This window comes from Leiobunum rupestre, chromosome 8, assembly GCF_980474605.1.
Source record: "Leiobunum rupestre chromosome 8, qqLeiRupe1.1.hap1, whole genome shotgun sequence".
NCBI lineage: Eukaryota > Metazoa > Arthropoda > Arachnida > Opiliones > Sclerosomatidae > Leiobunum > Leiobunum rupestre.
Genome location: NC_143391.1, coordinates 57,601,085 through 57,611,141, shown reverse-complemented (window position 1 = coordinate 57,611,141; position 10,057 = coordinate 57,601,085). Strand labels below are relative to the sequence as shown.

General features: G+C 37.7%; 1 protein-coding gene across 1 annotated transcript in view; it reads right to left on the bottom strand.

Moving 5' to 3' along the window:
* Positions 1-1,709: 1,709 nt before the first annotated feature.
* LOC149933780 (uncharacterized) overlaps positions 1,710-10,057 on the bottom strand; it is a 72,988-nt gene continuing 64,640 nt past the window's right edge. Inside the window, exons 32-36 of the mRNA XM_090157418.1 lie at positions 9,792-9,946; positions 9,162-9,257; positions 8,583-8,770; positions 4,855-5,038; positions 1,710-1,939 (exon numbers count right to left, since the gene is read on the bottom strand). Of these exons, the coding sequence (XP_090013544.1) occupies positions 1,922-1,939; positions 4,855-5,038; positions 8,583-8,770; positions 9,162-9,257; positions 9,792-9,946 (641 nt within the window). The 3' untranslated portion in view covers positions 1,710-1,921. The remainder of the gene's footprint in view (positions 1,940-4,854; positions 5,039-8,582; positions 8,771-9,161; positions 9,258-9,791; positions 9,947-10,057) is intronic.

Below are 10,057 nucleotides of genomic sequence, written 5' to 3'. Positions count from 1 at the left end.
AATATAAAAGTTCATTATCCATTTAAGTAGAATCATCTTTGAATATTTTTTTTATTTAGCTCTAAGGACATTTAGCAAGGGGACAGAAATATAAGCTCCTACAAACTTTGTGCTTTATAAAACATTCAGTAGCGCTCCCAGTAGCAAAAATATGAATTTAGTTCATCCTTCCGCATCCTACTTTATGTTCCTTTTAAAAAAAGGTAAAGAAAAATTGGAAGGAAAGTGGGGTAGTTCCAAACGTTTCAATATTATAAAAAAACACATCGATTCATTTTCTTTAAATATAAGTAACTAGCTGGTAAGTCCGTCCTTCGGCCGCGTCCCAGCTAGAACTAAAATCCCGTGGAGACTGAGTCATGGCATAAACAAAACTCAACCCCACCCCCTCCCCCCAGCTCAGCAACTTAATTGTCTGAAGCTGAAAAATATTGGTTGTATAGGTGTATGTAGGTTGCAGGATTCACGGCACCTTTCCAGGGGCAAAAATACATTATTTAATTAATTAACTTAATTGGAAATTGATTAAAATAGCGCGACTCGCTGCCTTTGCGCCATAAGAATAGCTGTGAGAAATTTGGAGGTCGTAGGTTGAACGGCTCGGATTTCTCTAGAGAAACAGACGCGAAACAGACTTAGGAATATAGTATAGATATCCCCGAAAACCAAAAGCGGGACGGGACTCTCGATTACAAAGCTTCCCTTCCTCTTAAAAAATCGGAGAACTGTGAAAGACAAGGGTTGAAATTTGTTCGGTGGTGCTATCAGTGAGAAGAAACCGCTACTACAGTTTAGTCCTGTTCTTATTGGCCCATGGCTATACGTTATCAATAGAGATTTCTTTAAATTATTTTCAGGTAGACTGTATTCATTAATAGTTATATTCAAAATGTCATGGTCTGAAACTTAGTTTGAAATTCACCAAAAACGTGTTGTCAATATGGATATGAATCTCAATAAACATTTACGAGCTGAAAGATCGCGAACTAAAATATTTAAACTTAGTTCGCATAAAATAGTAATGCAGTCAATGATTTTTTTACTTTGAAAAAGGATTTTGGGCCCTTTGTTATTTCCTAAAGCAAACAAAATATGGTGGTTTATCCTCCAAATATCAATTTTTATGCTCCCTGCAATTATTTTCAATAGAATATGAAAAAATTCAATCATAATAATCAGCTAAGCACCACCTTAGGCACAAATCGTTGAGCGACTTTAAATGCCTTTAAATCACGTGGCTGGTTGACAACACGTAGGAGGATGGTGTCCTGCCCTTGGTGTCACCTGAACCAGAAGCTACTTACACTAACTATAATCATTAACCTCAAAATGTTTTTATGGAAAGCGAAAACCGAAGACCTCGTTGAAAACCGCTGTAACCAGTGGGAAGAGAACTAGCAAACTCAACGAGGAAAGAGTTATGTGTAGTTTTCGCCTTAAGCTCGTATCGAACGCGACTCCTCTTTTTGCGAGGCAAAAGATATCACCACTCCTGATAACCCCCTTAAAGTGTTTTGGCCCCTTGGTAGGATTTGGGACCCCTTTTAAATTTTCAAAATGGGGCATAGAATACCTTGCCTACCACCTGGCGCTTCCACTCGGTTCTCAGAACAATTTATTAACAGTTTTGTAAGAAATTTTGTTGAGTTAGAGATATTTAAATTATAATACGTTAAATGCCAAGAATTATGAAAACAAACCCGAGCCAAATTAGATTTATTTTTTTGTTATATTTCACAAAAATAGATCACAAACTTTGTTATTATGACGTGACGAGTCACGTTGCACATAAATATTGAAACTAACTACAATTAAATAATATGCAATCGTTTCGGAAACTGAATAAAGATAAAATAGAAAGGAAAATTTAAAAAAACTTCATGTCCAGGAAGGATGTAGACTACCAGAACTTTAAGACATTTCACCAACGCATATTCATCTGAAAAACAAATGACAGTTATTTCCTTTTTTTTCATTAAAACCAAATGGTAATACACGATATTAGGATAGCGCTGATCATCTGCATTTAAATAAAGGTCCATCTGTGATATCATTCATCATATCACAGGTAACCTCACCATAATGCTCTGCGCTAGCGTCAACAACTCTTCGCTGCCAGTCCGACCATTGGTTCAAGCCATCCATTCATCCGGATGTTGAAACACAGTACCACCAGCTAGAAACTGATAAAGCGCATCAGCGTTTTTGTTGTGGCGAGTTTTAAATTTATCGCATCGCGCGTTTTTTTTAAACCGTTATTCTTAACTTGTAACTAATATTTATAATAATAATAATGATAATAATAATAATCAGCTAGGCTAATACCCAAGGCACGCCCCAATCATATCACCTGGCGCCCCCTCAAAATTATGTTATAGACTTTTTGCGGCGTCTAAAATTGAAGCTCGTAAAAATATTCTGGTAGCCCTGTTGATTAAAATCTGTTTTCCATACAGTAGGCCTATCTACTATCCTACTGATAATTCTATTAGTTTAAAAAAAATAGTTGTAGCGACGTGGGATATCACTTTTAGGGCTTTCTGCTTTACCATTCATTTCCTTCGTATTTATGAGAACACAAATATTAAAGGTAAGCTTAATTAATTTTATTGTTTTATGAGTTAAAAGCTTTAAAGGATCAAAATTAGGAAAAATACACGGGCTAAAATGGCAACGCTTAGAATCTACAATCGCTCACGTCGTCTCTATGTCTCTGCTACAATGTAATCGGCTTGGATTCCCCTGGGAAGAAATATTTTTTCATCCTACTGAAAGATCCTACTAAAGGTTATATTGGGGGGGGGGTACACATAGTGAAGGTGAATTGGGGGAGGGGTACACATAGTGAAGGTGAATTGGGGGGGATACACATAGTGAAGGTGAATTTGGGGGGGGTCGTAACGGGAAAAATAATAAAAATGGTAGCCCCCAGTCAAAAGCGCCGCAAATTATCTATATAAACGTATACTTTCTGGTAGGAATAGCTACTGATCTAGTTTTTGAAGAGCCACGGTGTGCCAGATTGAGCAAGTGTGCAATATAAAAGAACAACTTTAAACTCGAGTTATCTCGAGTGGAGTTTCCCTTAGGATTCGAGACCAGTTATTTGTTTTTTTTTAAGATTAATTAGCTTGTAGTTAATGCACGCAACAAGGCAAAATCGTAGCAACCGTTATCGAAAAATACTGAATTTGTATACACAAGAAAGTCACTATGAACGAAATTATATTACACCTTTAGAAATGATTTATGCCGCAGAACCTCAATTTTCAACCTCATGGAATTCGGCCTCCTTGGAAAATGACAGCCATTTTTAAATTAAACACTACAAAAACCAAATCAACAAACGAGGTGTCGATCTTATTCTACTTATAGTACATCGTTCAAAACTCTACCATCTTTTTTTTGTAAAATACGTTAAATTTGCCTTTTTCATTTATTTAATCTTATAACAAAAATATAAGAAGGTACCCCTCATTGAAAAGTCCACAATTTAAAACTTTTAAATAAATTGTATATACATTTAATGATATTCTAAGTGGAACCCCACCCAACAAGTTTATATGTTGTACGTCAAAAAAATAATGACAAAATTCCAATTTAATAAAAAAATATCATAAAATAATTAACAATTTACAATTTAGACCTTTACACCTACCCCAAGGCCGTAACCATTGGGGGGGGGGGGGATCTCGGGCGATTTACTGGAAGGATGATGACTTAGGCCTAAGGTGGTGCATTGGGTATTAGCCTAGCTGATTATTATTATGATTTATTGAAGCGTTTATTACTTAAATTCCGTATTAACCCTGTAGGTCAGAGTTCTCTTCACAGGACCAACTAAGATCACGCGCTGTTCGAGCTTTAACTATAATATGGCACGACAATCTATATCAAAGTTGGTCGTGAGGAAGAGAACGAGAGCGTGACAGTTACAGCTCGTGTTGCTATCCACCGCAGCGCTTCCCAGTGGCCAAGGGAAACCTAATCGTGCCAAAACGGACACATACCGTCTCTTAAAAATTTAAAGGTCAAATATCGAGCTCGATACCAAAATATGATCACAACTCTGACTATATAATATTAGACTCAGCTCAGGCTCGCAGCAATTTACTATACTTAAATGGTCTCATCTCGAGCTCACAAAAATACGCTGTATTATAAAGGTCTCATCTCGGGCTCAAAGTAAATGACCACAACTTTTTGGTCTCTTCTCGGGCTCGTATTATTCTCATAATAAAGCCTACGCTCAGTTCAGGTATGGTTACAGGCTCTGATTGACTGCCCATTGAGCATTGGACGACATTATAATTTTCATCAATTTAAAAATATACATTGCGGAGCGCCTCGCTAGCTCATACTACGCCACTAAAAACAGATACCCTACTAGTGCCCTACTCAATTTTTAAGACTAGTTATGGCGCTGACTTACCCATTCCGACTTCACTGCGATTTACCTTCACTACACCCTCGGACCTTAATGGACTGTGGGGTGCAATTGCTGATGCGCATTACCAGTTTCGCGGTGGTGGTACATAAAAATTCCCATTAAAGACATAATAATGGGTTAATATTCTAGACTTATCATAAAACACCAGCGGTTCCAAAGCTCAGTTGCACATTAAAAGGCCACAACGGGATTCGAATCCACTAAATCTCACTGCTTTCATATCATTTTTACCATAACTCAACCAAAAAAGTGAGGTTTCAGGCAAATAATAAATCTGGCCCCGAGGAAGAGGTTTTTGCTCTAGGTAATTGTACGTTTCGCCGGTAAGCCCCGACTGCACGGGCCCTGGAATATGTACCAGCTCTTACCCCTCACTCTCCCATCAAGGGCATAAAATTTAGTACCTGATCTTGGAGCGATTCCAGGGATTCGTCAAGTTTCGTTTGTGCTTTAAGGCTGTAGCTTTTGGCGAAGTCTTTCTTGGCTACCTCTTTGTCCAACGGTGAGTAATTCTTCGATGGGGAAGCGGAAATATTATCCGAAGTACCCCGGTTTAGCTTCGACGTTAAGTTCCTAAATGTTTCAGAGCTATTCGATATTCCAAAAAAAAATGGATAAGGAAAAATTATAGCGAAAATAAAAAAATGTTTAAGTAGTACGTTCAATATTGGATCAACAAAATTCAAGAATTCTCCACTACGATCACTATTGATTTACTCTAGTCGAAGGTGGCCCGTTAAAACACAAGTGGCGGATTAACTATCCCCGGGCTCAAAGGCTTACACTTCACTTTATTAGAGCTTGGACTAATTAATACAGGGACGTTTCGGTTGCTTTAAAACGCAAAAACAATTCTTCCCTCTTCCGACTTAAAGGGGCTCCAAAGTTTGGTGGCAAAATGTGTGTAAAGTCAGTAAAGTGCGAAATTTAGAGTTAACTCTGCCTGCCTCTGACAAGGCCGAGTGAGGGGTTGGGGGAAGGAAAAGCATGCTCAATTTTCTTTTTTTTTTGCCACCGAACTTTGAAGCCCCTTTAAAAACGCTTAACTCAATCTGCGCATGTGCGAAGGTATCACAAAGAACGGAAATTTTTAAAAAATCAGAGTTTCGTATATATGCGTCTAGTGATTTTTAAACATGGATGCTGTAACGCATCTTATCTCCTATAGAGGGATAGAAAGAAATGTTTCGCACTCGCTAAAAAAATTCTATGACTCCTTTCGGCCCCCTAAACCTAGGCGTACTCAGCCTATTATAGTTAATCCACCAATTTATTCTACTAAACCACTGTACAAAACTTGGGGAACGCTATTTTGATATTATAGCGGTGTCCGGATTTGCAGGGGCGGCGAAAGGAGGTTTTTCTCAATTGTGGGTCCCCTATATATTAACTTAAAAATTAAATTAAATCTTCAAAGTTTTATGTAGGCTACTGTATGTAACCAGTCTCGCCTGCCCCTAACGCCGCTCGTTCGGATTGACTGGAGAGCGACAAAAAAATGTTTCTCAAGAACACCCTAAAAACCAGATTTTCATTCTGGGGGAAATCAATGACCAAAATTACTAAAGACTTCTTCTTAAGCCTAATTTGACACTGATTGTAAGCAGATACGCGTACGTTATTTGAAGTAAAATGAGCTTAGACACTCATTTGAATAATTTTTACCGCCTTTTAAAGGTATGTACTTTTTTAAATTAGCAAATCCAGAGGAAACTAACTTATCAAATGTTTAAGATAAGCTGGGCTTAATAACCTCGGAAATTTATAAAATTTCTAAACTTTGAAATCATACGGCTTTTAAAATAAATCAAAACATACCCACGTGATCATAACTATCTTTAAAATCTGCTGGTTGAAAGGTCGTACGCAGGAAAAAGAGGATGTCCTCATGGAAACATTTATTAGTCAACGGTTAAATGGAGCTTAAGAAATAAGTAACTGACATCGCAATAACTATCCTTCAATTTTAAATTCACAATAATATTTAAGGATACACCGTGTGATTAATTGTGCTTGGTATATAAATGTGGCTTGGAAATGTTGATATGTAAGATTATTGCATCTTATTGATTTATTAATCATTTCGAACCCATTGACTGTTAATTTAACCACTATTAAAATTTTTAAACCAAATCAATTCAATTAACAGTCGTTCAATTTGCTTCACACAGTTACTGGGCAAAGGATGGCGCCACTTCTACGTGTCACTTAGCTCTGATAAATTTAATACCACAGAACAACTTCATAAACTAAAATCTATTCTGACTCTGAAATAGTCTTTGCGTCTTTCAGTCCTGATGATGGCAGCTAGGAGCAACAAACACAAGGAGAACGCAGCTAGCCTTTAAACACGCTAACGAAGGGTTGTGTACGAATTTCATTGAACGAGCGTCACGAGCCTTTACGCTGAACGTTTTACGGGCGGGGGGCTGGAAGACAATTTCCGAATTTTCCCCTTCCGACGGCAGCAGGCGCTAAAGCGTCTAGCCAATGAAACATGTACGCAAGAAAATCCACGACTTTTGACAGGTTGCGTTCTCCTTGTGTGGGGTGTTGTGTTTGTTGCTCCTAGATGGCAGCGTAAGACGCAAAGCTGTAACTTTATAGGCTTCGAGCTTAGGAAATATAGCACCATCTGCCTTAATAGCCGTCAACTAAATATGTGAAGAAATAGCAGATGACTTTTGAATTTCTAGGTTTTTCGGTTGAATTTTCAGCTGTTACGCAGAGATAATTTTGAACGAGCAGACAGCTTTCATATATTCAATTTCAAACTCGGTCGGTAGGCGGCGATAATTATGACCAAAATTTAAACTACGCACGGAGCCTATAGTGCACTCAAAAAAGTTGTTAAATTTATTTGTTTTTAAATTATTATAGTTTTAAGTCGGAAATACGCAACTTCATTCCGTCAGCCCGACGACGTTTCGGAGTCGGTTAACCATCACATTTATAGTCGGTAAAGAGTAACGTTTTGAAATTTGGCCGACAGTGGCCCGACGTCTTTTTGGAGTTGGAAACAGGTACATTTTTTATTCGGCAGAGAGTAGTCCTTTTAAGGTCGGCCGATCCTAACTCCACCTAGGACATTTCGACTGTAAAACTGAAGATCGACCTACCGTCGGCTGGCCAAGCCATTTTAGGGCTTTGACCGACGTCGGCCCAATTTTAATGTACTACAGTGGATAATAAAAAAGATGGTAACTAATTTACTATCTGAATTTTGGTACTGTTATAAATTAATATTAAAAATTGAGGTATTTGTTGAGTCGGTAAGTTCTCCAAAATGTAAGGTTGCCAACCGACTTTAAATGTGATCAAAAGCGTACTTACGCGGAGTTTTTAAAAACGTTTGAAGGGGAACGGCTAAGCTTTTCCAAATATCGTCTTATTTGCATATCAAAAGATCAACAAGACGTTCAATATACTTACACGTACCTTATTTTGTCTTAAAAAAAATAGGTTTTGCCTAAAAAGTTGAAACGCAAAATAACACCAAGCGTTCCAAACAAATCATTCGTGTCTTCAGCAGCGCGTGCTTTTATGTTGTTTTACTGTAGCAGCGGACGCGCGCTTTTCAATTTCCCGAAATTTCTTTATTTTTTTAAAAATTAATCACTTAATATATTTTATGCGGTTTTCGCCATAAATTTTAGTTTCTAATGGGCTATAGGGCTATCTAACTGGTTAAAGCTTGACCGTCCCCCTTTACGACTTTAAGAGTCGGCAATTAGACCAGGAGCCAAAAGCGATTTTTCGACCAAAGCTCTACCCCAAATCGTCTCTTTGTGCTACAGGGGCCACAACAAACCACACAACAACGCCGAAAATTTCAAAACTAATTGAAGGGAGTGGCCAACAAAGGAACCTTTTTGAGTGTTGTCTACATCAGCGGTTCCTAATTTGTTTTTGCTATGGAACCCTAAATTATCCACCTAATTCTGGCGGAACCCCAACTCATTTTTTTTTACTTATCTTAAAAGACTCTTGACACAAACAAAGATGGCTGCGCTACGAATTCTCGGAACCCCTGTGACCCTTTCGCGGAACCCCAGGGTTCCGCGGAACACCTTTTGGGAACCGCTGGTCTACATAAATACTACTCCCTTTAAAGTAAAAACTGTCCACTAACCGTTTCTTGGGAGTGCCCAGAGAATCCGTGAAGTTGTTCAAAAACACGTTGGACGCAGCTGTCGAACCGATGTTTGACGTGTGGTTACTCATTTGAGGAAAGTATTGGGGCGTCGAGTAGCTCCGGGTGAGATTTTCGCACTGACCTTTGTAGGTTTGTAAAGATGACCTCAGGTTGATTATTTCATCCTGCGACATCAAACAATTAAGTTAAAGTGCACTCGTTTCTTTTACTAACCAATCGTTAAGAATTGATTAATAAATAGTGTTTAAAATATCTAAGCAATTGGTAGGTACTAGTGCAAAAGCACTTGGAAATTAATAAAAGATTGGGACAGATTTGCAAAATGTATATGGAAATTAATCAAAGACGGGGCTAATTTTGCAAACGCACATAGAAATTAATAAAATACGGAGCTAAATTTGCCAAAGGCTTTGGAAATTTATAAATTACAGGGCTAAATTTTCAAAGGCACTTGGAAATGTAGGTGATGGCGTTTTCTATTTTACATGGTTTCGACAAGCTTCAACGGATTTATATATCTGGCTCTTTTCGTAAAACTAGTTTTACGTAACGTACCATCAGTCCATTCTTCGTTTTGAAACTGGTGCTGGGCTCTGGAAGATTACTGTAGGTTGCGTCACTTTTCAATGACGTGTTGATGTTATGACGTCCCTGAAACGCCGAAATTAAAAGTGAATTAAAACTGAATCGTTTAGTCGCATCTCATGTCATTTTGGTATCCCCTCGGGTTCATTGGCGAGTAGTTAATTTGGTTTAAGACATATGATCTTGTTTGTACAAGACGCAGTTACAATTTTCAAAAGTCATTTGCATACAAGACGAATTTCTTAAACACTACCGCCATCTATATAAAACTTATTATGAAATTTAAAACGTTAAAAACCATAAACCATTTATGAGTTGGTATTATTTTTTGCGCAAGATGGTATTATCTTTTTTGGTGTGACGTCAATTAAACGTCACTCAATACGCAGCTATTTTAATAGACATAAGTATCACAACAAATGATCAGCGAAATCATTAAAATAATTGACGTTGGTAGAGTTTTAGACGTCATTCTAAATTATATTATGTTACTTTTGTCTGTAAGTAAGTTGTTTGATAAATTACTGACACCCTTAGGCAGCGAAAATATACTCTCGTGATTTCTTGCTAAAAATTGTAAAAAAAAATTGTAATTCTTACCATGTCCATGACATCTTTAAAGAAGTACAACAAATCATCGGGAGTCTTGGAAAGGGAGTCACGAGGCAAGCTGGTTGCGTTTCCTCGCAAACTATGAACAGTTGACTCGAGCTGGTTCATTCTAGTCAACTGTTCATTTCTGATGGAAAACAGATCTGCAAGGAAATCTTTCTCTCGTGACTATTAACAAAAGTAAATACGCGACGAGAAAGTCTCGGACTTCGGCTGACTAGTTGATTATTTGAGATTTCAGCAAATTTATTTGA